Source organism: Pseudopodoces humilis, chromosome 1 (assembly GCF_049639895.1).
Source record: "Pseudopodoces humilis isolate 2021_Gansu_Grassland_sample_001 chromosome 1, ASM4963989v1, whole genome shotgun sequence".
Taxonomy (NCBI): Eukaryota; Metazoa; Chordata; class Aves; order Passeriformes; family Paridae; genus Pseudopodoces; species Pseudopodoces humilis.
In genome coordinates, this window is record NC_142200.1 from 145734068 (window position 1) to 145761382 (window position 27315).

The window sequence follows — 27315 nt, forward strand, 5'->3', positions numbered from 1 at the left end:
TTGATTTGCTCATTGAAGGCCTGACAAAGGCACCTGACCATTTTGTTTCATGTATTTGTGTCTAGACAGAGGTGGATTCTTTGTCTTTCTTTCAAAGTCTGGGGTTTGTTGTTCTTTACTATTCATGAGTGCACAAACCTGCATCTGTGAGGTGTTTGAAATCCTTTGTATCGCATTGGTTTGTGGCAAGGGACAAAGAAAAGCTGGAATATACAGTCAGATCTGTGGTGGGGTGCCTCAGTTCATTTCATTGCTTGTCTTGCTTATCTCAGCAAGGGAGAGCCACGGGTTTTCTCAGAACTGCTTTCTAAGTTTAGGGGGTCACAAGGAAGAACTGCTGATCTTGGTGACAGACCTAGTGCCAGAGCTTTTCTCAGGATGACTCCTAAGAATTCACCTCATTATCATGGTACAGTGTGTAAGGTAGAGCTTCAACACCCCAATGTGGCAGTGCCTTCCCCCACTACTTTAATAGCATTTCATGGGGTTTGGGAGTAATTTTGTTTCAAGGTTTGAAAGAAAACAGCTCTTCAAAATATAAGTGGGGGAGACAAAAGTTCAAGTCATTTGTTTGATCTGGAACTTAACTCAATTTTCTTACCATTCATAAGTGTTTTTCTCAGTATATAAGATTTGTAGTAAAGAAACTGTTGTTAGCTTCAGGAAGATAGACTTTTATTGGTGCTTCTACAGCATCTTAGTGTAAGATGCAAAAACAATGTGAATTGCAGATTAATAAGATAAAGTAAGGAAAAGAATCTGATCAAACAGAAATTAGAGTTTTTTCCTTGGAAAAATATAATAGATGTGAACAAGTGGAGTTTACAGCTTTTTCTTGTATTTTTTGGTTTCAGTCTTATACTTTTGTAACTCTCCTGCTTTTTGATATTTGGAAATGTGAACTTACATTATCATGTAAAATGTAGAGGCCTTTAAGTCTTGCATTTGTTCAGCTTTTAACAAGACTGGTTTCTGAAATAGTGATTCCTGAAATATTTTCAGGTATTTTTAAATAGTACTTTATGATATTCATTTTGCATGTATTGAGTTGGTTGCTGTTTGTCTGCAGTCAGCTGAGGGAGAATAAAAGTTTGCCAGTTGCCTGCCTTAAATTGTCTAGCCATAGCTCCTGTGTATTCTGCAGAGTCCCAAATGAGGTGGACTGGTGTTTTTCCCCCAGTGTGTAAATAGCTCAGTAAAGAAAGTGAGTTTAAGGAAGTAGATAATGTGTTTAAAATACTTTTGAACAAACTGGGCACAAGAAATGATAGCAAGGGTAACTTTCCCAGCCAGCTTTCTCTTCTGATAAGATGTAGGAAGCAGTTTCCAGTTTTGGGAGACATGGTCAAGGACACGAAAGTCAAAGAAATCAGTGTTGGTGGAAACCAAGAAAGAGGTTCCTATCTGCTTGAAGACTGAATAGGAGAAACATGATAGTAATGAAGTGTCTTGTTTTAAATTCTTTGCCCAAGACTTGATTCTAGCATGAATCCTAGCCTACCAGGGTAGATCAGAGAGAAATAAGGTGATGGTAAAGATGGGGAACACGTTTATACGTCTTCTAAAACTGTCCGTATTTTGAATGTATCTTCACTCCTTGATCTCAGTGCTCTTCTCATCTTGTTGAAAATTGTCCTTGTTTTTTGTGGTGTGTTTTATTTGTGCTACTTCAAGTTGAAAACCAGTTTGGCTAAAATGATACTTCCTTTTGTTGTTCCTTGTGTGTAAAAGTGAACATCAACATCCTAAGGTACTGCTAACTTCATACACTGGGGAGGATTGTGCCCATTTAACCACAGCGATTTTTCATTTAGTTTTACTTTTTGTTGAGAAAAACTGTGTGAGAGATGGCTTAGATGACAGAATCCTGAATGTAGGGATTGTGTTGGCTTTGTGTGTGTCCCAACCTGAACAGAGCATGGAGTCAAGTGGGGTTTTTCTAGATGGAGTGGAGGATTTGCAGTTCTTTGATGCTTTAAAAGTTCCCTACCTCCTTTTTCATTATTGGGGGAATGACTAATTCTTAAATCCAGAGAAAAATGCATTAAGAGAATGTAATATATCTTAATTTATACCATTTCTAGGCAGTGTCCTCTGCATTTGCCCATTTTCAAGACGGAGCTTTGTAGCAAGAAACTAAATGAGCACCTCTGGTATTCAGCACTTGAGTTTTTTATGGCGCTTTTGCACACAGCAGGCACTTGGCTTCTCCTCATCTCCCTTCACTACAGCTTGGGAGGGACTACCTGGCTGCTGGGAGTGGCTTCTGATTTTATCTTATCAAGTTTTTTTTCCTGTAATTGCTTTTGTCCTGCAACTGAGGAAGTACTGCAGGAAGTTTTCTTCCAAAATAACATCTACTTTTTTTAATGTCTCTTAGAGAACTCCAGTGCAGAAAGTGCTAGAGAAAGAGACTGGAGAAATAGTGACATATGTCTTACCAAGAAGACACTTGCATGTGCTTTAGGTCAGTTTGGTAGTTTCATTCAGTTCCGGGCATGTTTCAGACATACTGTAACAGTTCAGCAGTAGGGGCCATAGTCTATTGAAGTTTTCCATGAATTACCTTGTTATTTGGAGTTTCTCTAGAGATCTGTAGCCATTTCCCTGCTGATGAGGATAATCATTGTTTTTAAAGGACCTTACTGACTGAGGGTACGATTTTGGGGGTAGTTTAACACTGTAAATTATCTTCTGTGATTTACTCTTTTCCATAATGGTTTGGATTTTGGTTACCTAAAGCCAGATCCTTGTTGTCTAGAAGAATGTGAATTGTTCTTAGAGCTTGCAAATGGGATCAGAAAGTCTATGTCAATTATTTTATAGCTGTATTTCCCAAGTTCTGGAAAGCAGCTGAGGTATCTTAAAATTGTCATAGTTGGCTCTTATTTACATGGGTAACTCTTCTGGAACACCTTTGTATACCATAAATGATGTCAGTACAGCTTTGGCAAATCTGTTCAGGTTAGATTTTTTGCAGGTCCAGCAGCTTGGGAGCAGATGCATGGTGCTCAGTAGGATCTACAAATGAATTCTCATTAATATTGTCAAGTGAACAGTAATTAAAGTATTCTTTCATTTGAACCAAAATAAACTTTACCATAACAAGAGTATTGCTCATTTGAGGTTGCAGAATCACAGAATGATTTGGGTTGGAAGGGACATTAAAGATCATCCAGTTCCAACTCCCCTGCCATGGGCAGGGACACCTTCCAGCCAGGTTGCTCAAAGCTCCACATAGTGGGAAGACAGGGGGGAATGGCTTCAAACAGAGAGGAGGTTTAGCCTGGATTTGGAGTGGAAGCAATTCTTCCCTGTGAGGGGGGTAAGGATTGGAACAGGTTGCCCAGAGAAGCTGTGGCTGCCCCATCCTTGGAAGTGTTAGATGAATCCTTTGACCAGGATCCAGCCTGGTCTGCTGGAAGGTGTCCCTGCACATGGTAGGGGGTTGGAACTGGATGATCTTTAATGTCCCTTCTAACCCAAGCCATTCTTTGACTCTGTGATACTATTTTTTCTTCCACAGTGAAACATAGAACAGAAAAATGTAAATTACAGTTCTGACAGAAGAGTTTTGTTACCTATCAGAACACAGCACCTTTGAAGCTACAGACTTAAGGACTCAGCTTTCAAAACATAGTTTCCGCTTCTCCAGTTGTGTGAGAGAGACCTAGACCACATTTTCTAGAACAAAATAAAATACATTTTTCTAAATGCCTGTTGGTATTTAAGACAATGAAGTATTAGTTAAAACAGAGTAAATGCGAATTAAGAGCTTTGAGATTCTCTTCTTCTAGTACATTTTTTGTAATTATTTGGCACCTAAATTATGGATACCTTGGGATATAATTAGACTCCACACTTGTATGTGAATCTTCAGTGGTGTATTTAAAAAATTTGTAAGGATTACGATAAACCAGACTGGTCTGTCTGAATAGTTATGGTCATAAAGTGAGAGGCAGTAACACATGGGAAATATATGGCTAAAGTAAAGGCTAAACAATTCTGATGATTGAAGGGGTCTGGAAATTATTTTCATTTTGAATTTTCCATTTATTGAGAAAAAAACCTTATTTATTTTCCTAGTCTTTTTGAGGTAATTGTTCACCTGTAAATACTTTGATACTTGGGTAGGTTTGGGTACATGGCTGAGGGACTGGTTGTTAGTAAGGGTTAATTTTTGCAATGTAATTGAGGTTTATTGAGTGAAGAGCTTTTTCTTTCCCCCTACTATTTGTTAGATGGATTGATATTTCAGGTTTATACAATGTGGTGTGAGAGGTGTGAGATACTCTGTTATCATTAAGTTACTTTCCAAGTCAGCCAGCCAGTGAAAAAAAATAAAGGCATACAAAGCTACAGTATTAAACTGAAAATATTTAATTAAAATTTTGTTTCTAAAATAATCTGAGGAATATGAGGCTTTTTCCCTAGACAAAATTTAATTTAAAATAAATACAGAATTTTAATGTAATTTTCCCATAATTAAACATTTTTATTATTAACATTCCAGTAAAGCCACTACTATTCTTCAGCCTTTTAAGGTCTTTGGGATTTTTACAAGTGGAAAAGTTTATTAGGATTATGAAGAAATACTTATTTCAAGACTCTATGACACATTTCCAATTTAGTACTTTTTAAAGTCAGTATCTCAAGAAACAAAAGATGTTCATTTTTTAAAAAAACAAAACACTGATATGTTTATGTGCTAATGTACAGTAGAGTATCAATATACCAAATATCAGCAAAGTGTTTGATGTAGAGCTTTTTCTGGGTACTTGTTTATGGAGTTTGATTCTTATCAAGTGCAGATACTTAAATGTCACTTTCCAGTCTCTGTAGTAGTTCCTTGTTTGATAACCTGTTATCAGTGTAATTCTGACCTGTTGCCTGGGAAAAGGAGCACATGGTCATGGGAAACTTATCTAGCTATCATTATTTTTTTTATATTGTCTTCATCATGTTTATTGTATTTACAAGAGGAAGGCAGGCTTTAATTTGTGAATCACAGTTCAGAGAAGAATTTGCCTTCTCAGATGAAGCAGAACAAAAGATGCACATTCTTAAACAAGTTTTCTTTTGAGATTTTTCTTTTGATGTGCTTTGTCACAAACCTGCTGTGAAATAACATCTATGTTTATATTCCTACCTATTTGTTTCCAAGTATATGAAAAAAAAAAAATACTGTGAATTTGTGTGCAGATCAAGTGGTACTGTCAGTGCACATTGGAACTCAGTGCTTCGAGTAAAACTGTGTCTTGTTCCTTATTTGGGCCATAAGAACCAAGTTCTAGAGCTTCTCTTGCCAGGGACAATGACCAGTGCATGGATTCTAGTAGATAGGTTTTAGGTTTGAGTAATAAGCTTTTTTTCACAGTGAGACAGAACTTTTCCTAAACTGTCACTTTTTGCCAGCACACAGATGCAGTTTGTCTTACTACCATTGCTCTGTGTCCCCTAGAGTTTTGCATGTCTGAACAGAAGCACAGTGTCATTTCTGGCAGGTGAATCTACCTAAATGATCTTTCCCAATATAACTGCGTTTGTGGAATACAGCAGCAAACGAGAGAGAAAAGTACTTGGGTTACTTAGGCAGCACTAAGTGTCTTCCCTTAAGATGGTTCATGTGGCTTCATCTGAAGGGGGAAGTGTTTGATATTTCAGCCTGATCGTTGTTTTTGCTCCCAGAGCAGTGGTGCTGATGGGTTCCTTCTCTGGAGCCAGGAGGAGGTTCCAGGGAGCTCGCCCTGGGAGCGCTCCCATGACACTCAAGTGGGAAAGCAGAGTCAGCCTTAGAATTTTCAGTATGAGTTTTTTTCAAGGTGAATGCTTTGAAAAATGCACCTTACTTGAACTCTAGATGTAGGATAGGTGGGTACCAGAATTAGGAGAGAGATCGTGGCTACAGAAACATTTCTGAGGGGGCTTTGATGCTGAGTAGGTGATAAGGCACTGAGGGCAGGCTGAGGTGTAGGAACCAGACAAAATGGACTGGGGGCACAGAAAGAGACTGAGAAACAGCAACAGCCCAGGAATGAAAGCCAAAGAGCCTTGCTGAGAAACATGAAAGGGCCTGTGTTCCTGGAGGAATTTCCAGTGCAGGTTTTCTTTATTCGCTAACAGTTTACTGAAAGCTCTGAAGTGAAATTGTGCAGTGTATGTTCCAAACTGCTGAAGTGTGTTTCACAAAGACCTTTTCTTCCTTTTGCATGACTTGAGTAGAAAACACTTTTTTTCATAATATGTCAAAAGAAATCGTCTTTTTTTTCCCTCTCCCCACTTCCCTTGGTGTATTTCATAAATGTTACTCTGACCATTAATGCAATGACATAGTAGTTCACTTACAATCCATTGCAGGGTTTTATAGTCTGGGGTGAGGGTTATGTGTTAAAACTAGAGAGAGCCTGATCTCTGAAGAGCAAAGAAAACCCACTAAAGGAAAATCACACTGCCTCTCCAGTCAAGAATGTACCTTCTTCCTTGGTAATGTGTCATTTTGCTGGTGGGACTGACCCATTTTGGGGCTTTGCTGTGGAAAACGAGAACACAGATACTTGGGCTCTCCTTTTCTCCTGTCCTTCTGTGCTCAGCATCAATGGTAAAGTCCTTCAGTGTCTACAAAAGAGAGAAAATGTCAGTGGAATACCCCCAAACTCTGAATGTGGAACAAGGAAATAAAATCTAATTTTAAAATGCATGGAAATATTAACAAATTTATTTAAATTATCATGCCATTAATATTTTCAGTAAATAAGAAAACTGGAGCTCTGTATATATTTAAAAAATCGGGAAACCATACCCATCTCTTAACCAACATGCCAGCAGTAAGTTTATAAAAATCTACACAGGGAAGTGTGGAAGTACCACCAATCTCCTCAGCTTTGTAGGTGTTTTAATGCAGCCCTTGTTTTCCAGCCCTGTTACCACCTCATTCATGGTTGCTTCTGATTTAAATATTTTATATTCGGTCTTTTCTGTAGCTAATCTGGGGTTTTTTATTGTTGGTGCTCAAGGGTCTAATTTTGCCTTTTGTGTGATGGTTATACTTATGAAAAAAGACTGATAACTCTTTTGGAGTTAATACTGCTTAGTTTCAGTCAAGGACAAGTCCTCATTATACTTTGAGCATTATAGAAATAAAAAGGTCTCTTCAGCAGCTTTTTCCTTAATATATAGCACAGGAATAAAAGGAAAAAATATCTCAGTGGGACTAGTAGGTGTATTTGCTCAGCTGTAGCATTGTTTGCTTAGTGTTACACAACTGACTCTAATCTAGGTTTCACAGCAGTTTTCCTTTTATATAGTATTTTATTTAAGCATGTCTGTTAAATTTATCATGAATGTGAGTCACATGGGTTTTTTTTGAATGAGAGCTTTACAGTCCAGACTCTTTAGTGAAATTAGAAATATAAAGGGATTCTGATTATTCCAGTCAAAAAAGTCTGAGGTTTTTTTCCTGATTAATATAAATAATATTGTGGATTTTCATTTGGGGTTTTCACCCATCCTCAAAAAAATCTTACAAACATGCTTTCAAACTTACGAGTACTCATATTAGTCTATTGGCATCAGTTTGCTTTTAAGCAGTAACCTGAAAGCTGCTTCTGAGATTGGTGTACTCAGCAGCTCGCAAAATCAAACCATTAGCAAAAAATACTTTTGAACTCCCTGAAGATTTTGTTATTGACTTCCATTAGTCTAAGTTCTGTCCCAGAGTTGCAGATTGAGCATAAATATTGCAGACATCAGTATGAAGTAGTGCCATTAATGCAGGTGTCGTTGAGTGTTTTTTTAATAACATGGAGCAAATCAGGCATGAGAGAGGCATCTTAGGAATCTTCACAAATGTGGAGCAACTGCCCTTCCTGTGCAAGTGCATCACCTTAGTGGGAAATACAGACATTACTTGCATTAAAGTTATTTTTCCTCATAGACTGCTGTTGATAGTAATTTATTTATGTGAAAGAACTAATACTGTTTATTTTCATGTATATAGTTATCTTCCCCATTCTGCAGATCTGACCTGGAAATAAAAAGTAGGGAGACAATAGTAAGTCTGCTTCCAGTAATGAATGTGTAGGTGTTCCATGAGACATAGTCATGATTACTTATAAGAATCCTATTAAATAATATTAATTGAAGAACCATTGAAGTGGCATGTTCTCAAAGCAGCACTTCACATAAGTTTTTTTTACTAGTGTGTTTTCAGTGATACTGTTTCCCACAAACATGTCACTTTCCTCTTCAGTACATCAGGGAGGGAAAGTAGCTGTTAGGAAATAAATAAATATTTATTTCCTGAAGCACCTAACTTGGGTAAAACAACTTGATACACTATATTGCAGTGTCATGGTCTCACTTCAGATACATGTATTCAAGTTGCAGTGTAGACACATTTTATTTAATAAAACTACAAGTGCTTCCACATCTAGTCTTTCCCTTTGCAGTTTTTAATTTATGCTAGATTTCCTTTCTGTTCAAAAAAATTTTACCCACTCTGCTTCAGTATGAAAATGCTTTGCAAGTAAGTGGGAAGAATGACAGAATCTGCAGAATAAATAGTGAATCTGAATCTATACACCAAATCCAAGCAAATACTGAGGGTTTTTTCCTTTCAATTACTGCAGGTTGTTACAGAGTATTAGGTGGTGTTTGTGTGGTATTTCCAGGGAGATCTATTGACAAATCATAAACCTTTAAAAGCAAATAGAGGATTTCTGGAGAAATGACACAAGAAGATGTTTCAGTTATTGTTATTATTATTATTCTTTGAGCTTTGTGAGGGAAATGCTCATTTTCCAAAATGTAAATGGATTTGATACGTTCAATAAGAAAGAGTCTGTTTCCTCAAATGTCATACCAGGTGAGTTTTTTTAATGAGAGAAACTTGAAATAGATGGCAGATCATTGGGAAGACTGTTACCATTACGCATCTATCACATCAGAATGTGCCTTGGGCACTTCCAGAATGTTTGCTTCCTGTCAGAAATAAAATACTGTGATGGATAAATCCCCCAGTAAAGGTCGGCCTTGGCAGCAGTGCTCACTCATCTGAGAAACTGAAAGGTCAGGATGCTCAGGATTCTGGTAGGACTGGAAGCTGAGCATCTCACTAATGTGTGGTTGTACTTCCACTCCTCATTTTATGTGAGCTTGTTCTGTGTGGTGCTTCTGGAAGTTCCTTTCTGTAAGTGAGTGCTCTGTTACAGTCTTAGGCACTAGCTGAGTGTTTTTCAGCCTTTTCTGAACTCCTTTCATTGAAATAAATCAATTTTGTGGTAAACCATCTCTTGCCTTATGGGTGTTTTAAGTAAAATACTCATCCTAGTACTGTGACAGAATCGTTATCTTAACGCTGTCACAGCATTAGGGTATCAGCTGATGCTGAGATTTCTGTGCCATCAGATAAAATTAGTTTTAGAAAACAGTGCAATCATCTTGATTGTTTTAACCATCTGATCAGCTCTCTGATATTACTGGACTTGCTCACATGAATTAGCTGAGCAGGCTGTGTCTCTTGAGGAGTTTATTTGTAGATGATGATGATGATTAAGCCCAGGAACCTCAGTGAAGTGGACTCTCCACTGTGTCAGCGTGGGGACAATATGTGTTTAGGGCTTGTGACCTTACAGCCTGGTCTGTGTGGAAAATGCTCTGTCCAGAGCATAACACAGAGTCCACAGTAGAACTCTCAGAATTTCAGACTGGCTCCTGCTCTCTCTGCAAGCACCACATCTTTTGTTGACCCAAATTGTTTCCCTTTCACTAGCTCTGATGTATTATTCATGTTATTTCAGTGTGGTGTTACTTTTGATAGAGGAAGGGGATCTCCCCGTTTGACTGTAAACATGGTGAGAAAAAGCTTCTAGGACATTATTCCAGCCCTAGTTTAGCTGTAACCAGCTGAAATGTAAATATCAAAACCTCATTGTCCTGTCATTAGAGATTAAGGAGAAGCATTATGAAGAGGTAGGACTGTGCTTGGTTTGACTTTGTGCCACAGATGAAACAGAAGCTTCATTTAATTGTTTGTACCTTTACACATAACAATGTTAAAAAACACACAGAATCTCTTAGTGGAGAAAAATGGGTTTAATGTTAAAGAGACCAAGTAGGAATTGGTGCTGGAACAGAAGAAAATAAGTACATTTACTAAGGGAATCTGTGACATATAAAGCATAACACTAATCTCTGGCAGCTCTTTTCCATTTGATGGCACTAACATTGCTATAATTAAGAGCAATGGAATTATTTAGAGGAAAACTGTGTTACAAACCATTCCTTTTTTAATTGAACAGCTGTAATTTCTACCAATGGAGCAAACTATATTATAAGAAAATGATTATTAGTTTAAAATGGAAAGTTAAATGAATGCAAAATTAACAAACAGATGGTGAAGAATTATTGTGCTTTATTTTACTCCTGGGTAAAAGGGCTCATGCAGGATTGTAAAAATGTCATCACACTTCGTAAACCTGAAAGCAAACAGAATTTGCAGTTGTGCACATCTGTTTTGGGACACTGCTAGAGGGTTAGAAGAATCAATGTTGTTTTCAAATAAGGGTATCCATCAAAAGGATATCATTTACTTAACAGTTATGGTTTCTGCTAAGCATCAGACTTAATGTTCTGTGGAATTCATTACAAAATTTGGCAGCTTTTTTCCTCGCAAGCTACTGAGGCAGCATTCTGCAAAACCAAAACAAGCAGCCATTCTTACTCTCACCTCCCTGACGCTCAGAACAGCAGCTGAATAACCTGCTTCAGTGCTTGACCAGTAATTTTAGGTTTTTAAATTCGACATCAAGATGTTGCACTTCACAATGCTTGCCTGAGGAATACCAGTGAAGGAACAAGATGGAAAGACATGAGGCTTATTTATTTGTGTCAGTGGCTAGTGAGTTAAAGAATTATATAGTGTTTGGGAATACCATGTCTTGGGTGAAGCAGTGGGACAAATACATGTAAGTGACTAATTTAGTCAAATTGAAAAAAAAGCTAAAAGCCCCAGCCAGATAAAACATGTCAAGTTTTTTATTAGGAAAGAAATGATATTAATGTTCAAGCTGGTAGTTTCAATGTATGCCACCTAATTGCTTTGTTTGAGCTCCATTTACAAAAATTAGTGAACTGAAGATGTAGGATTTTGTTTACGATGACTTTGTGCCATTTGGAGAGTGCAATTTAGGAACAGCCAAGGAAATAGGAATTATGAACAATAAGGTACTGATTGCAGTCAGTGGGGAAGGAATACTAAGGAGGTGCTCACTAATGAGGAAGGTATTAAAGGCAGGAAATTCTTCCTTTTTTTTTTATGTCTCTACATAATCCAGAGTTTTTTGTCACTCCATGCCTTCTATTACCTTGTAAATTTTATGTGTCATTGGGTGTATATAGTGACTTTGAATGATGTTAACTTTCTGTTAAGTCAGGGTAATGTATCTACAAAATCTTTCTTAAAAGAGTGCATTACTAAAGGCAATGAAATGAAAACACAAAGCAAGGCCATTTCAGAAGACAGGTTGTCTGCACACAATTAACATCCTTTGCACACAGTTAGTGTCCTTTGTACACAGTTAATTTCTTTTGTGCCTAGGCCTTGATTATGCATCTTTAATTGTATGGTCACATGCAGAACAGTTTGTCCCTGTTCAGTCCATAGGATGGACATTGCTGTCTTAGTATAAACCTCTTGAATATTCCATTTTTTCATTATTGTTTAGTGTGTAGGTATGTAGACTATGCAGATACTGCTGAAAAAAAGGAATTCCTCATTTCTGTATGATGTTTTCTATAATATTTTTACTGTAATGAACATGTGAATAGCTTGTCTATAAATTTCCTTAAATAGGCATATTTTTATATGGCCTTTTTATGTATCTTAGGCTAAATTCTCCCCCAGAGAAGCTGAATTTATTTATATCTTCTAATTTTGATGGCAAATTGAAAGAGTTTCGGAAATGCTCAGACTATGTTAAAAAGGTTGTACTGATACTGCAGTTCTTCCTTCACTCTGTTGCAGTTGTGAGTGCACAATCTATGTAGAAATTAAGGCTGAATTTTTACAGGTCAGAGAAGACTCCAGGCTTTTAACAGTAAGATTAAGGACTAGGGAGGAAAAAAAAAAAAAAAAAAAAAAAAAAAAGAAAAATTTACATAGTACCCTGCCTAGTATCATCAAGGAGCTTCATGGAAGAAATGAAACTACATCTCCTTTGCAGGCCATTGTTCAGTTGCTATAACTTAAGTGCTTTTATCCTTCTACAAGCCATCCACAACCTTTTCCAGTGTTTCCTTTTTTCACCTCTGTAAATTAAGCACAGTCTCACAGGCAACAGGTTTCTTTAATGCAGTGACTCCTCTTAAAAGATCTATTTTATACACAAAATCCACGTTGGATCTGTAATCCTCCTTGTGTTTTAATGCACTCACATATGTACGTGTGTGCGTGTCTGCTCATTCCTTGACCTGTGTCTCCATGTCTCTGTGTTGCTTTGTGTTTGTCTGCCTGTATCACTTCCTTTTGTCAGGGAGAAAAGGGAAAAGGCAGACCTCCCAAACTGTGGGCTTAAAGCCTTTGTGGCTACATTAGAGGGCTGCTATTTGAGCTGGCTGGGTGATAGTGATACAGTACAGATTCCAGTACAGTACAGGTTCCAGAGTACGCTGTACTTTTCCTTCTTGTAATCTTCATCCAATTTCAGTTGCCTGAGACTTCTGACTTTTTGTTCCAGTTGATATTTTTAGCCATTTCCACTCTTCATCTCTCCATAACATTTCTCATCCTTTTGCCTAGGTTCTTTCTTAGATCTGTCCTGTCACCATTTCCTGTGTCTTAGCACCCAAGTTCCCTTAGGTCTTTATCCAATTTGAGTGCCCAGGTTTGATTAATTGGCACTTCAAGTGCTATCCCTGCCCCTCCTCAGCTTCCATCTCCTTCCCTGGTTTCTCCTCCCAGTTTCATCAGATTGATTTGCACACAGTGAATCCCTTTTGTCTCTTTGCTCCTTACTTGTCCATTTGCCTGTGTACTGGATACTCTCAAGTGACAGTTGTATCAGGATCCTTTGGGATGTCTGCTTTCCATGCCAGTGGCCTTTTGTGCTTAGGCTTAGAGTATTTTTTATTACAGACTTTGTCTCTCTTATCGTTGTCAGACTGAGGGAATCTTTGCAGGAGGTATACGATGTCCAGTCAGTGCTAGAAATTGGAGAGGATCAGTCATAATCAACGAGAGTAGGTTTTTCTGTGATTTTTCACTGACAAATTTTTGGAAGTGTTTTACATGAAAAAAAAAATAAAAAATTACAATTTTCTCAGGCTCAGTCACATCTGGATAGGTCATTAGGGAAAGGGCAGAAGTTGCATTCCCCACACTAAAACTTAGGACAAATTGCAAGTCCCATGAATGAGGTTGCTTTTAAGATGAACAAAATGTTTTTGTTAATGACTTTTCTGTTCTCAGAAATGGCTGGAAATTTTTGTCTAAGTGTTCCAAAAATGCATAAGAGAATTTAGAGATGTGTTTTGAGAAGTTTAGCCCTACTTTTTATTGTTCAGAAAACTTGTAAAAATAGAAGAGGATTTATATGAAAGTATTTTTAAGCAATCTCCATTAACATCCCTTCTTTGATAGTGCTATGCTGACAAAAACTTTGGTGTGAACTTGGCTGTGGTACCAGTAGAGAAATTTTGTTCTTGTAGGACAGCTCAAGACTGTCATCTAAATTTTGACCTCCCTGTGAGCTGTGTTCCAATTCCAGCTGCAGGCAGTGGAGATCTGGCCAGTACTGTAGCCTGAAAATGGACACCCACTGTTCGATGGGAATTGCCTGAAGTAAATTCCATAACTGAAGTAAATTCCATGAACTGAATTGCCATGAAGTAAATTCCATAAGATGACTAAGCCTTATTAAGTATAATGGAGTTAGGATGTCCTCATCAAGCTGTGTGTCATTTGGAAGCACAATGTGACTGTGTTTTTCCTTTTACTTGAAATGCCTTTATAAATGTACCTAAGATGTAACCTATAGAATGCTTGAGCTACCCAGAATCCCTGTATATTATTTAGGAGTGTAGGAGCTGTGCTGGATTCAAGAGAGAGTTGACTTTATCCCAGAATGTTCTGCAATGACCAGTAACAGATGCCTAGAGATGATCATTAAACAACAAGCATGTAGCAATGTTTCCCTCAGTTATTTTTTCTCAAGCCTCCAACAATTTGTGGCTCAGCCCGTGCTCTGCCAACACAAAGAAATGTCTACACACACTTCTTGAGACCTTCCGAGCATGAATCAAATGGAACTGGCACAATAGTCTGTTTTCTGAGCCTGCCAAAAAGCAGCCTCAAACCAAAGCTGATGATTTCTGTTCTTGCCTTGTTTGTCCTGGAGTTGCTGATGCTGAAGCCTAATAACCACAGTTTAAATTACATTAAACATTATTGACCATCTTGTTGTTGACAGTCTAACTAAACAACAGGCTCATGCTTGCTCTTCTGCCACGGTGGATATTAGATGGGAATTAAGGCAGTAACTGGTTGTTAGCTGTGGAAAAGCTTAGCCTCACTCAAAACATTTACATTATTCTAAATCTTGCAGAAAGCGAGGAGGTGAATAAAAAAAACACCCTTTTTCCTCAAGAAAGTGTGAAAAAAGTAGCAAAGGCAGAGTGTGTGAGGGAAATCATATGCATTCAGTTATTCCACTAGCTTATGTAATGATGAGGAGAACACAGCTCTAAGGCACCCAAACCCTTCTGTGGAGCTTCTGAATAAACAGGATTTGGGAACATTTCAGGTTACATGAGGAAGAATTTGTGTGCCATAAAGTTTGTATGTTTTCCTCTACCTATTTCAGGTTTCAAATTAAAAAATGGTATCTTACTTAGCAAACTTGATTCTTGCAAGTTTTTAACCTATTCACCACTATTACAAAAACCGTCCCTCCAAAACTTGAATGCTTTTTTTCTCTGAATTCTTAAATGCCTTAATATCAACACAATTTATTTAATGTACTTTTTAATGAAGGTGAAAAAGAGAGGCAGCTGGTAGGAATGAGAAACAATGTAGTGACTTGTGGAGAGCGTTAAATTTCCACACTCCTGCTTTCTACCTTGATTACATGTGTTGAGTCATTGTGTTAAGATTTGAGGAAGAAGAATAACTGATCTCTGATTGACTTGCTTGTTATGAATTGAAGTAATTTCCAAATTTGTGACATGATTCATATAAAATTAAAAAGCTGGAAGGTAATTTCCAGTACTCCTGGAAAGGTGTTCTGTTTAGTACTTCTAATCAGCAGTTCAGTTGAAAGCCATTAATTGTTTTTATGTTGCCATCTTACTGCATTGTGCTCTTTAGTACTTTATGGTACTTAAACCGGTGTTATTTGACATGAGAGGTGTTAATGGTCATTAGTGTCTGCAAGCAATATAAAGCTTTTTCTAGATGATGGAGTAACCAATGAAGATTATCAGAACTAGCAGAGAACTTCATTAATCACTGTTTATACAAAAATTTCTTCATGCCCTTGTTAATGATATGTTGTTAAGGTCCAGTTCTCTTCAGTCACAGGTCTGTGTGACAGCATTTCCCAATAGCTAAACTGTCTGAAATTTGTTCTTACAGGTAATACATTAAATTATTAATGTTTAACCAAGGACAGATGGCTTGTGTGTATTTCTGGTGCACTATCATAAAATCAAGATTTCATATTGTTCTCATAGGTTTTGTCACCTGATCTTTTTTAAAGAAAAGGACCATGATCAGTGAATTTTTTTTTATTTTCTTTAAGAACATTTTGCAATTCACAGTACTAACGTTTCGGTTTAGGACACTAACCAAGTTGCAAGGTACTTACTCAAAGACTGTATTTTAGCCTTTCTTCAACATCTGCCTTCTAAAGGTTGTTACTTGTCCAGTTGCTGAGACAGTAATACTATAAAGTGATTCTAAGGGCAGTAAAATAATGATAAAACATGACTTCTGATTAGTTCTTGCTACTGTCTGGGTAAAATATTACATGGTATTACAGGCATCTTTTTATAATTCGAATTTTGGAGTACTCTGAAGTAGGGAGCAACAGGAAGGTTAGAAATACATAAACAAAAAGCTACGTCTCTTGTCACCATTTTCCACTTTGGCCATCTGTTTCCAGTAAAGTCAGTAGGATTTGTGACATTCAGCTGAGCTGAACAAGGCAGAATGGACGTTTTTGTTTAGCTGGTTTTGGTGCAATTATAGTTGTAGCAAGGAGGTGTGAATTTTTGTCTTCCTGTAAATCTTCTGTGTGGTTTCTGCCACTCTTACTTCATGGAGGATGTTCTGCCATAGAGCTAGAATACAGAGGAGGTGATTGATCAGCATTTCTTATGTTTCCCTATTAGTTAATTTAGCCCTTCCTCTTCCACTGTATTTGTACAAAAATGTCATATTTGAGCCAATGGGGTTAGTAAACAAAGGGAATTTTAAAATTAATTTTTAAAGATGGCATAGCTTTTGCTTTTAAAATTCAGTTCCTCTTCTGTCTGAAAAAGCAAAAAAAAAAAAAGTCTAAATTGCCAAGTAGAAAGAAGAGTGGATGGTTTTAAATGCTGGGAGTGACAACAGTAAGAATTAGCACAAGTAGGGATGGACTCAGAGCTTTCTTGCAAGGGACAAGTGCTCAAGGAACTTACTGAAGGGAACAGTTGGTAAGCACCAAAGGACTTTCTGAGTAGGAAAGTAGTCTGCTGGCTCTGCTTTAGTTTATTTCTTTGAGTGTATTATGAGTAAGTAATAAACTATCTCTCCAGCTTCCTGACACCTTCTAAAGTTGGGGTTTTCTTCCCATAGAACAGGAATGTAAAATTATTTGATCCATAAAAAAACAGTGTTTGTTTTGCCTTGAGAGCTTACTATTTTCCAATACCTGCCTTTCAACTACTTGGATTCAGCTTCCACCCCTTTCACAGAACACCTTATTTTGTGTTCATACTAACAAAGCGGGAGATTGCAGACTGTCCCTGGCTCTGGTACTGTCCTCATATGGGCATGTATCTCATGGGCAATATGATTTATTGCTTCATTCCATCTCTTGCTGTCATGATTCCATATTTTAGCAGTAGTAAAGTAGTATTTGTTACTGATTTTATTTAGCCGAGCTTTTAATATTTTTGTTTCATTTAATACATTTCTGCTGTTCTTTTGGGGTCATAGCATGGGGCCTGGCTTCAGAGGAGTGTTGGCTTCTAGTGCTGGAAAAGTAACTCTTCTCACCAACATCTGCTGCCAAAAAAATCCCTTTGGGCATTAATTTCTTCAGACTGCTTTATCTCTCTTACAAATTCAGCAAATGTTGATATTCTGTGCTTTTTATTTGCTTCAGATGATACATACCACATTGTTTTCAAAGTGTGTTTTGCTTATCTGCCAAATGCTTTTCATTGCCAGTGCAGTTTAGCAGATGGGTTTGAAGGGTTCAATTACATGTAACTTGGGCTTCCATTTTTCTTCCAGCATCTTTATGTGGTTCCTTAAACCAATATTAACATTTTTCAAGGTTTTTTAGTAATCCTGTAGTTTGCTCATTTTCAATAAATTCATCATTTAGTCATAAAGCATTTGGGAAAAGTTACATTCTGATTTTGTATTTGCTACGTACCATGGTTGATTGGTGGTTTTGAAAAACAGATGTGGTGTTTAAAAATGCCATTTATATTGCTATTTTATTCCATTATTCCGAGCTTTTAATAAACGTTGGAATATTTGAGTGCTTACAGTTCTTTCAAAATTTTCTTTTCCTGATTAAATAGTTACTAAGGGTCAGTGGTGGGATCCAGCAAAGTCTTGTTGAATACTTTCTTGAGGGATACATTTTGGACCTTAGCTCTTCCCAAGTTCCCCTTCCTGTGTTGTTTCCTTTTTGTTTGTTTGGGTTTTTTGTGTGTATTTTGGTTGGTTTTTTTGTGGGGTTTTTTTGGGGTTTTTTTTGCTTGGTTTTGGGGTTTTTTTTGTGCTGAGTCAAATCTTTGAAAAGAGCGTGGTCTGTAAGAGTTGTGTCTTAGCTAAACCTGGTTCATTTCCATAGGTTTTCAGAACATCAGGGACAAAATAGGGTAGTGGTTGTGTGTGGCTCATTGTGGAGCTGCAGTTCTTGAAGTTGGAGGCTTTGAGCTGTATTTTCATGGTTTTACATCTAAGTTCAGGATTTACCTTGTGCAGCATCCTCGGCAAGTGCTCACTAAAGGTATTGTTTCTTGAGAGGAGTTTCTTGCACGACTTTTGCCTTGTTGGCAGTCCATAAATGTAATTACCATTGCTGCTGCCTTGTTCCATGTTGTTATTTGCTTATCTTGTTCCCCTCCTCTCCTCTGCATTTCAGCTGGTAAAGTAACAGGATGCACCTTTCCCATAGTGTCAGCAGGTATTAAACATGGGTAGAGGTGAGATGGCCTGCAGATCAGAGGACAGACTAAACACTGTAGCCCACAAACTTGGCAGTAGTTCTTCTTGGTGATCCCTGTAATTTCTGTGCCCAGAGCATTTTATCTCTTTACACTGCAGTTCTGTTTAGCATACGCTAATATTTTTTCTGTCTCTTTTCCATGAGTTGTGGTGCAGGCAGATATTTTTCTGAAGATGTTAATTTCATCTGGTTTTAAAGTATATCAAGGTAGCTGTTGACACAGGCAGCTTTGTGATTTGTATTTTCATGTGGGCTGGTTTTGATATCTGTGGACTTGTAGCACTTTTTCATGCCTAATTTTATGCCAGGCTTTGAAACAGAGAAGAATTATGATAATAAATATTGTCTGTATTCTAAGAATTAAGCAGATGTAGTACATAACTTTTCTTTGATTTGGTTTATGTTCATATTTGAATGTTACTTGACACTTCAGCTAGCAATCAAACACATCAGTTTTAGTGTTGTATTTTTATTGTGAAAAATGAGAGTCCCTGAGCTCAGTTGTTGCTGTGTATTATGTATGCCTTCCTATGAGCCACTGACCTGTTTTTTCTTAAGTTTACTCAAAATCTTACGGTGCTGTGCCTTATTGTTGCCTTGGTGAAAAAGTGCAAAAGGATGTTACAGTGCTTCAGGGACTGTAATGAATCCGAGAAAAAAAAAAGATTGATTAACTGAATCAGAAAAGTGTGGGTGATTTTTTGCAAGCAGACTGATAGACTCTGCTCTCTTGACTAGAGAACTGGAGGATCGTTGTATAGTTCTTTCTGAGAAATTATTTCTCTGGTGTCTAATAATAATCGTGCCTATTTATGACTTCTCAAAGTTTGGTGGTGATATTTGTGTAGTCTTGAAAGGCAAGATGAGAAGAGTGCAAGGTTATGTAATGCATTATCGTCCCAGAGAGAATTGTATAATGCCAGTAAGATTTTTGGGAGAACATCATACTTGATTTCCATTTGCATTTCTGATTACAGTGTCTGTGGTTTTGCATTACAGCTTAGAGAGCCATGTGGTTTTTAGTCATAACCTATTGACAGCATGGTGTCATCTGCCTTTATTTTCAGAATAAGTCTCCAAGCTCCATTACTGAACGTAGCTCAAATTAGATAACATAGAATGAAAATGCTTTTCTGTGACAAGAAGAATCTTAATCATCAGAGAGCGTTTAGAGTGGGTTTCATTAAACGTTTTAAGTAAAGATTTGGGAGTGCCACTGAAAGACACAACCCACTAGTTTCCTTCTCAGTATTCACTACCTCCTACTGGCTAAGGTGTTCATCTGCTAAATGAAGGAGGGGAACAGATCTGGCTAAAAAATTACAAGGAAAAGGAATTTTTTAATGGCTTGTTCTGTTTGTTTTTCAGCGATGTGCATTTTGTAAGCACCTTGGAGCCACTATCAAATGCTGTGAAGAGAAATGTACCCAGATGTACCATTACCCCTGTGCTGCTGGAGCAGGCACATTTCAGGATTTCAGTAACTTGTCCCTCCTTTGTCCAGACCACATTGATCAGGCTCCTGAAAGATGTAAGTACACAGTGTTCGAATGACACAGTTAGTACCAGGTTTTATGAAAACTGCAGTGTCATTGGATCAGTTTAAGAATGCGTTTGTTTAGATGCACTGTCACATTTCACACACCCAAGAATTAATGTGTGTTCAGGGATAGAAAAGATGTGAGTTCATACTCTTCTGTTTTTAAAGACCAGCCGTGCTGCACAGCAAAGTATTTTTCTTTTAATGGCAGAACGAGGAAGGGGTTTACTGGTCAGGCTTGTCTTCTTTCAGCTTTTAGTTCAAATTGATAGACTTCCTTGTCCTAACTCAAATTAGAGCAACCTTCTTGCTAACACTTGAGCTAAGTAATAGATGTAGGTCTGTTAGGAGCTTTGTTTTATACTTGTTCCACAGAGGAGTTGATTCTGAAGCTCTCAGCTGTATCTCAAAGAGAATAAAACTGTTTCTTTTTGTAAGACTTCATTAAGGTTTAAAATTAATGTACTTTTGTTATGAGAAGATTAGTTGAGAAAATGGAATTAAAGTAGTAACTATTAAATATATTAATTAAATTTGAATTTCTTAAGAATGATCAAGTTTTGTATGCATAAGAACTACTAAATAATTTTTTGGGTTCACTGACTTGTTCATGATTTTGAACAAAATAATAATTGAAAAAAAAAATTTCTTTTTAGCAAAGGAAGAAGCAAATTGTGCAGTGTGCGATAGCCCTGGAGACCTCTTAGATCAACTTTTTTGTACTACCTGTGGCCAGCACTACCATGGGATGTGTCTGGACATCCAAGTTACACCTCTAAAAAGAGCAGGTTGGCAGTGTCCTGATTGCAAAGTGTGCCAGAACTGCAAGTAAGTGAGACTTACAGGACATGGAGGAGGATGGCATGAGATTTATGTCCTTTGATTTTGAAATGCATATTTCATTGTTTGGGGTTTTTTTCCCCCCAAAAAATGTAGATGATTTTCCCATCTTCCCTGTTATGATGCTGTAATAAGCTGAGCAAACCCTTGTATTGTAAGCTTTGTTCTGAAAGAGCTGAGCTGAAAGTCCTGTGTGTTTTACCCCAAAATTTACCATTACCTTGGCAGGTTCTGGAAAGCAGCAAAACATTCTGATTTTTTCCTCCTTTTATACAGGAGGATTTTTCTCAAATTTACCAAATAAATAATTTCGATGTAGTGCCTTCACAGTCTGAGAAGCTGTGCTTTTTACTCAGCTGACAGTTCAGTTGTGCCTGTACCTGCACACTGGGCAGGTCTCCTGCATTAGGCTCTCTCATATAATGTGTTTCAGAGGTAAGTAAAGAGTCATTATGAAAACAAAACCGTGGCTTAGTTGAACAAAGAAACAAAGTGACTTGAGTGGCCCTGACGGAGTAGTTGCACCAGACAAAGACAGAGACAATGAAACTCAATTGCGGTGGCACTGAAAGGGTTCACTAAGAAAATTCTGACTGCTTGTGGGTGTGCTCTCTTATAACTTATTCTGATGGGCACTGCAGGGTTCTTTCACTTGCTTATTTTTTTTTTAAAGGACTTACTGAAAAAGAAGTAAGAGTTTTGTTCAGCTTTAGTCAGATCAGCTGTGACAGTATGAAGGAAAAAAACCCACTCTAGTACTGCCTCATGTATCTGATCAGTCAGTGCTTTCCTGTTTCCCAAGCCAAACACTTGGTATCTACTAGCAATTCGCTCAACCCGCTTCAAAAGAAGGGTGTTCCCTGATCACACACAGCAGATAGCAAATCTCAGCAATGAAACTAGAAAAGAGAAGCACATTCTAAAAAGTATCCCTGAAAATGTTTTACTGGGTAATTACAGCATCTGCTAACAAATCTTCTTTTTAGTAGAAAAGTAGAGAAAATGTGATGTGTTTACACCCAGTCCGTGGGACCACATGAGTTACATTCAAGGATTCTGAGGGAACTGGTGGATGAGGTGGCTAAGCCACTATCCATCATATTTTAGAAGTTTTGGCACTCTGGTGAAGTTCCCACTGACTGGAAAAGAAGAAACATAGACCCCATTTTTGGAAATAAGGAAGACCTGGGGAGTCACAGTCAGTCCCACCTCCCTGCCTACCAAGGTCATGGAGCAGATCCTCCTGGAAACTGCTGAGACACCTGGGACATAAGGAGGTGATGGTTACAGACACCACAGCTTCACTGAGGGCAAACAGTGCCTGAAAAATCTGGTGCCTGCTGTGATGGGATTACAGAAGTTACGGGGAAGAGCAACTGATGTCACTTACCTGGACTTGCGGAGTGTTCAGCACTGTCCAGCACAGTATCCTTTTCTCTAAAGTGGAGAGAAATGGATTTGACAGATGGAGCACTCTGTGGATTCGAGAGTTGGGGTCAAGGACTCAAGTGGAGACCAGTGATGAGTGTTGTTCTTCAGGAGCTGGAACTGGGGCTGGTGCTGCTAAATATCTTCGTTATGACATGGGCAGCGGGGTTGAGGGCACCCTCAGCGAGTTTGCCCACGACACTAAGCTGTGTGGGGCAGTTGGTGCTGAAGAGAAGGGACACCATCCAGGGGGACCTGGGCAGGCTGGAGAGGTGAACCTCATGAACTTCAGCACAACCAAGTGCAACGTTCTGCACCTGGATTGGAGCAATCCCAAGCCACCAGTACAGGCTGGGCAGACGGGCGCTCAGAACAGGTTGGCTGGAGAAGCCATGGATGCCTCACCCTGGAAATGTTCAGGGCCAGGGTGGATGGGCTCTGAGCAACCTGGTGTAGTGGGAGGTATCACTGCCCATGGAACTGGATGGTCTTTAAGGTCCCTTCCAACCCAAACCATTCTTTGATTCTATAATTACTTAATGCAGTATGGCAGTTTTTCACCATTATTGGAAGAACAACATTTTAAGCATATCTTCATGCAAAGAGGGGGGTTTTTAAAATACCAGGTCTCCCAGGTAATGAGGTGGTATCTAGTATGTAAAATCCCATATACTGCAAAGCTTTATCTAGGCAAATCTTGTTGCATGTTTATTTACTGAATTAATTTATTTAAACTAAAGCAGAACACAATGCCTTTAGATATTACCAAACTGTTTGTCTTATTGTCAGCAAATTCATTTTATCACTGGAATCTGTGGTGGAGCTCTGTAATACGTCACTGTAGAAAAATTGAAATCTCTTCCTTTAATGTTTGCTTTGCTCTTGCAGTCATATTGTTTGACATTGTAGGAGCTCCAATTGTCAGACTTGGCTCCTTTCTTCCTTTGGAAAAACTGCAGAAACAAGTACAATTGGATGTTCTTTTCAGAAAGAAAGACAAAGTACATTGCAGATTTTGAACTGATTTCAGTACAGAAAGACTATTAAACCTGTTTACATGTGTCTAAGTGAAAGTGGGCCAATACCTAGTATTCAGAATGGTTGCTCAGGCTCAGCTCTTGGTGAATAAACACAGTGGTCTGCACTCATATATAAAAATTAATTTGAAGGCATTATCTCTGGAGATATTTGTAAGTAGTGTTTGCATATTTTTATGTGCACACCTGTGTCTTCCTGTTTAGACTTTACTTGAAACAGATCTTTTGTTGCTGCTTGCTGGAGTAATTTTTGATCACTTGTTACTTTCCTTAGACACTCTGGGGAAGACAGCAAGATGCTGGTGTGCGATACATGCGACAAAGGCTACCACACTTTCTGTCTACAACCAGTTATGGATGCCGTACCAACAAATGGTTGGAAATGTAAAGTAAGTGGAAAGGTTTCAGAGTAACTCCTTGTCATTTATTAGAGCTCAAACTTTGTTATCCACACTGTGCTGTTCCAGGTGTATTGTGCATTGCTGTTGCCATGTGATGTAATTTGTGATTTCTGAAGGAATCCCACTTGGATGTAAATCCTGTGGCTCTACAGCTGCTCTGTGGGGGAAGCTGTCAGTGCTGTGGCTGAAGCAGCCTTTACAGGACAGTAAATCAGCCTCCATAGGGAAAAAGAGAAGTGTAGGATCCAGGTGCAGTGGATAACCTGCAGTTAATAACAGCTGTGTTTGTGATCCAGTGGGAACAAAAATGTACACTCAAAGCTATATAATAGTATATGTAATCTGGACTTGAAGTCTCTTTATATTCAACTCCTCCTTGCTTACCAGAACAGTTCTGCAGCTTGTGGGTTCCTTTGCATTTGAGGAAGGCAGGATGAATTTGTTGTTTTATCGGTACCTTTGAAAGTAATTGCAACATAATGTGGGAGGTCCCTGTACATGATATGTATGTAATGTTACATCAGTTTGTGGCAGCCATACAATAACAGAGTAGCAATAAAAAAGTTTGACCCCATAAGAAATACTCTTTTTCAAGTTAGGGAGTAGTGTCAGGAAACTTCTTACTGTTTTGCAGGTTATTCATGCTCTGCTGTCAGGTCTTGGATAACTTTTTGTATTATCAAGGACAAAAGCTATTAAATTTAATTCAAAACATGAAAATGTCAGTTAATGGCAGTTCTGTCACATTGTAAAATATCATAATTAATTACTAAATTCTTGTGATCTCTAGAACTGTAGAATATGTGCTGAGTGTGGCACACGAACAAGTTGTCAGTGGCACCATAATTGTTTGGTATGTGACAGTTGTTACCAACAGCAAGACAACTTATCTTGTCCTTTCTGTGAAAAACTGTGCCTCCAAGACTTCCAGAAAGATATGTTGCATTGTCACATGTGCAAAAGGTAAGTATCCAGCTTTTGTTAATTTGTACTAAAATGTGTAAAGCTTTTGATGAGCTGTGTGACACTGATGGGTTTCTGGGAAGGATATACACTGTGTTTGATGTACAGTGCCACAGGATCTTGTGCAGCTCCTTGATCTTTCATTCCTAAATACAATGAACAATAGCAGGTAGCTTCATTTTAATGTTAACAAATAAGTATTAATTGGCAGTTACGTGAGGGTACCTGGCAATTGCTTGCTGCAAGCTGCTGCTGCCTCTTGAATTTAACCTATTTTGTGAAGGAGTGTGCTAAAAAAGTCATTGTCCTAAAGCTTAAAGACTGTTGTTGCAGTGATATGGGTTGTTTTTGTTTTTTTTTAATTTTCAGGTTTATATTTTCTATTTAATTTTATGTCTTTTTCTATTTTAGTAATTTTTTTAAAAAATAAAATACACTATTTTGAACATTTCAAGAATATGAGCTATGGTTCATATTCAGTGGTATCTTACTGTGCAGCATCATGATGATGCTCTACATCTTGTGGAGTCTGATTTGCTTTAGGGACAATTTAGGTCTTCATGTTTAAGTTTGTTCACTGTTGACATGCTGACATACCATTCTTGTTCCTTTAAAAATCTCCATAATCAAGCATTGGATGAAAATTTTTATTTCCCCATAGGAATGGGAAACAGTGCTATTTTTTAATGGATTTTTACTATGATGCTTTATATTTTCATTACTAAAATCACAGTCACAATGAATTAAACCACAATAAATTAATCTCCCCAGATGGATTCACATAGAATGTGACAGATCTCCAGGTAGTGAATTGGAGTCTCAATTGAAAGACTACATCTGCACTCTTTGTAGACAAGGAGAAGGGGATCAGACTCAGTCATGTGATGTAATGAACACCTCTGAACTCATTCCTGGACCTGACAGTATAACAGGTAATCAAACTTCACAGTTCCAAAACACTAATGTCAGATATAATATCTGCAGTCTCACTAAGTCTTCTGTGAACCAGCCACTCAAATTCTGCTCTGTGAGGTTCATCCCTTCCTCTGTCTAGCAGTAGCTGCTCAAGCAGTCCATGGGTGGCTTCTCTTCCTGGCCTCAGGATCCTGGATACAAACATGGGCTAGTGAGCACCATAATTGTGTGTCTCAACCTTCCAACTCCAGCCTTTCAGCCTGTAGCTGTAAACTTCACTAATTTATTTTGAATGTGGTACAGTTCATAAATGTATTCATTTGGCAGCCTGGCTGTTTCACTCATTTGTGCCAGGTAGGTATTCTTGGAGACATTCAGTTCTGTTTCTCTCTAACTGCTGGTCACTCTCATAGTGTCTGTTCTCCTCACTTCATCCAGGAAGGACAGAGCAGTGGGAGCTGGACTGTGTTCAAGGGACACATGTTTATTTAGCTAAACAGCTTTTAATAGGTGTCTTTTTTCATAGCAGCATATCATCAGTCGTCTTGTTTCTGAGACATTCTTGTCTAAGTGGACAAGTCAAGCAGAAGGCAGAAAGTTGTGGAGATGGGTATTTTTTAAACAATAGGTCAGTAACAGTAAGCACAGGGAGGACTTGGATCTGCTGATCTGAACCCAGTGGGTCATCCACAAGAGCAGTGTTATAAACTCATGACTAAAAGCTTTTGTGTATTTCACACCACGTGGTCTGTTGGGCAGCGCCTACACTCATCCAGGCTGAATTTCCCTGGAGAAGTACAGCTGTGGTTAAATTCAGAAGCAAGGTAAAATATAACAGATCAACTGCAGAGCCACTGCCATGTGCATTTTTTGGGCTTAAGCAGCAGTGCTCGTGCACTGATTTTTTGTTATCTGTAAGTATCTAGGATTTTGAAAGCCTGGTAAATTTTGGCAGGAAGGGGGAGGTATCGGACTCCAACAAAACTCTAATGTTTTTGTTCAAACTGATGCTTTGTATAAACAAGTCATCCCTTTGATGCTATCCTGTAAATTACCTTTTGTGAGCAGTAAAGACATGATGGAAAAGGTGCTGCTAGAGGAAGGGCAGTGACAGGAGGTAAATGTCTGTAAATGAGTTCACTCCGTCAGTGAATATGGCCACCAGGTTAGGAAGAGTGGCCACTTAAGCCTTTGCAGATCATTCCCTTCTGAAAGCTTAGGAGAGGCTGTGGACTCACAGGCAGTGTTCTTAGAGCATTTTGAAGATGTCCAGAACAAAACATACACTGGCACAACTCCCAGTCTCCTACAAAAACTCCTTTTGAGTAAGTAGCAGGTTTATCTGGAAGGCTGAAGTTTTAAGCAGTGCTTCTGTTAGGATTTCTAGGTAGTAGAAACACTGACAAGCATGCTCTTGTCCCCAAGGAAGAACAGGACTGTCATCTCAGCTGCTAGGAGTAATCTGGAGCTATTACATCAGTACAGTCATGCAGTGTTTTATACCCAGGAGAGCACTTCTGTACTTTAAAATCAGATTTGGAGCCAATCTAAATGATCGTTTCCTTGAAGTTAAAGTATCGCTTTGAAGTAGGCAGAGTCTGAGCACAGCTTTTAGGGTGCTAAAAGTAGTATCACCTAATAGTTCCTGGCTTTTTGAACTTAAAAAAGACTTTCTTGATGCAGAATGCTGTATTTGTTTCACTTTTTTTTGTGCTAACATCCATGGAGGATCAGCTCTCTTCAAG

General features: G+C 38.2%; 1 protein-coding gene across 11 annotated transcripts in view; it reads left to right on the plus strand.

Moving 5' to 3' along the window:
- The window catches only part of KMT2C (lysine methyltransferase 2C), a 191737-nt gene that overhangs the window by 83358 nt on the left and 81064 nt on the right, over positions 1-27315 (plus strand). For all 11 annotated transcript variants that reach the window (XM_088063566.1, XM_088063631.1, XM_088063673.1 and 8 more), the window contains 5 exons: positions 19815-19977; positions 20643-20814; positions 23566-23680; positions 24483-24655; positions 25427-25587. In XM_088063566.1, the coding sequence (XP_087919692.1) occupies positions 19815-19977; positions 20643-20814; positions 23566-23680; positions 24483-24655; positions 25427-25587 (784 nt within the window). The remainder of the gene's footprint in view (positions 1-19814; positions 19978-20642; positions 20815-23565; positions 23681-24482; positions 24656-25426; positions 25588-27315) is intronic.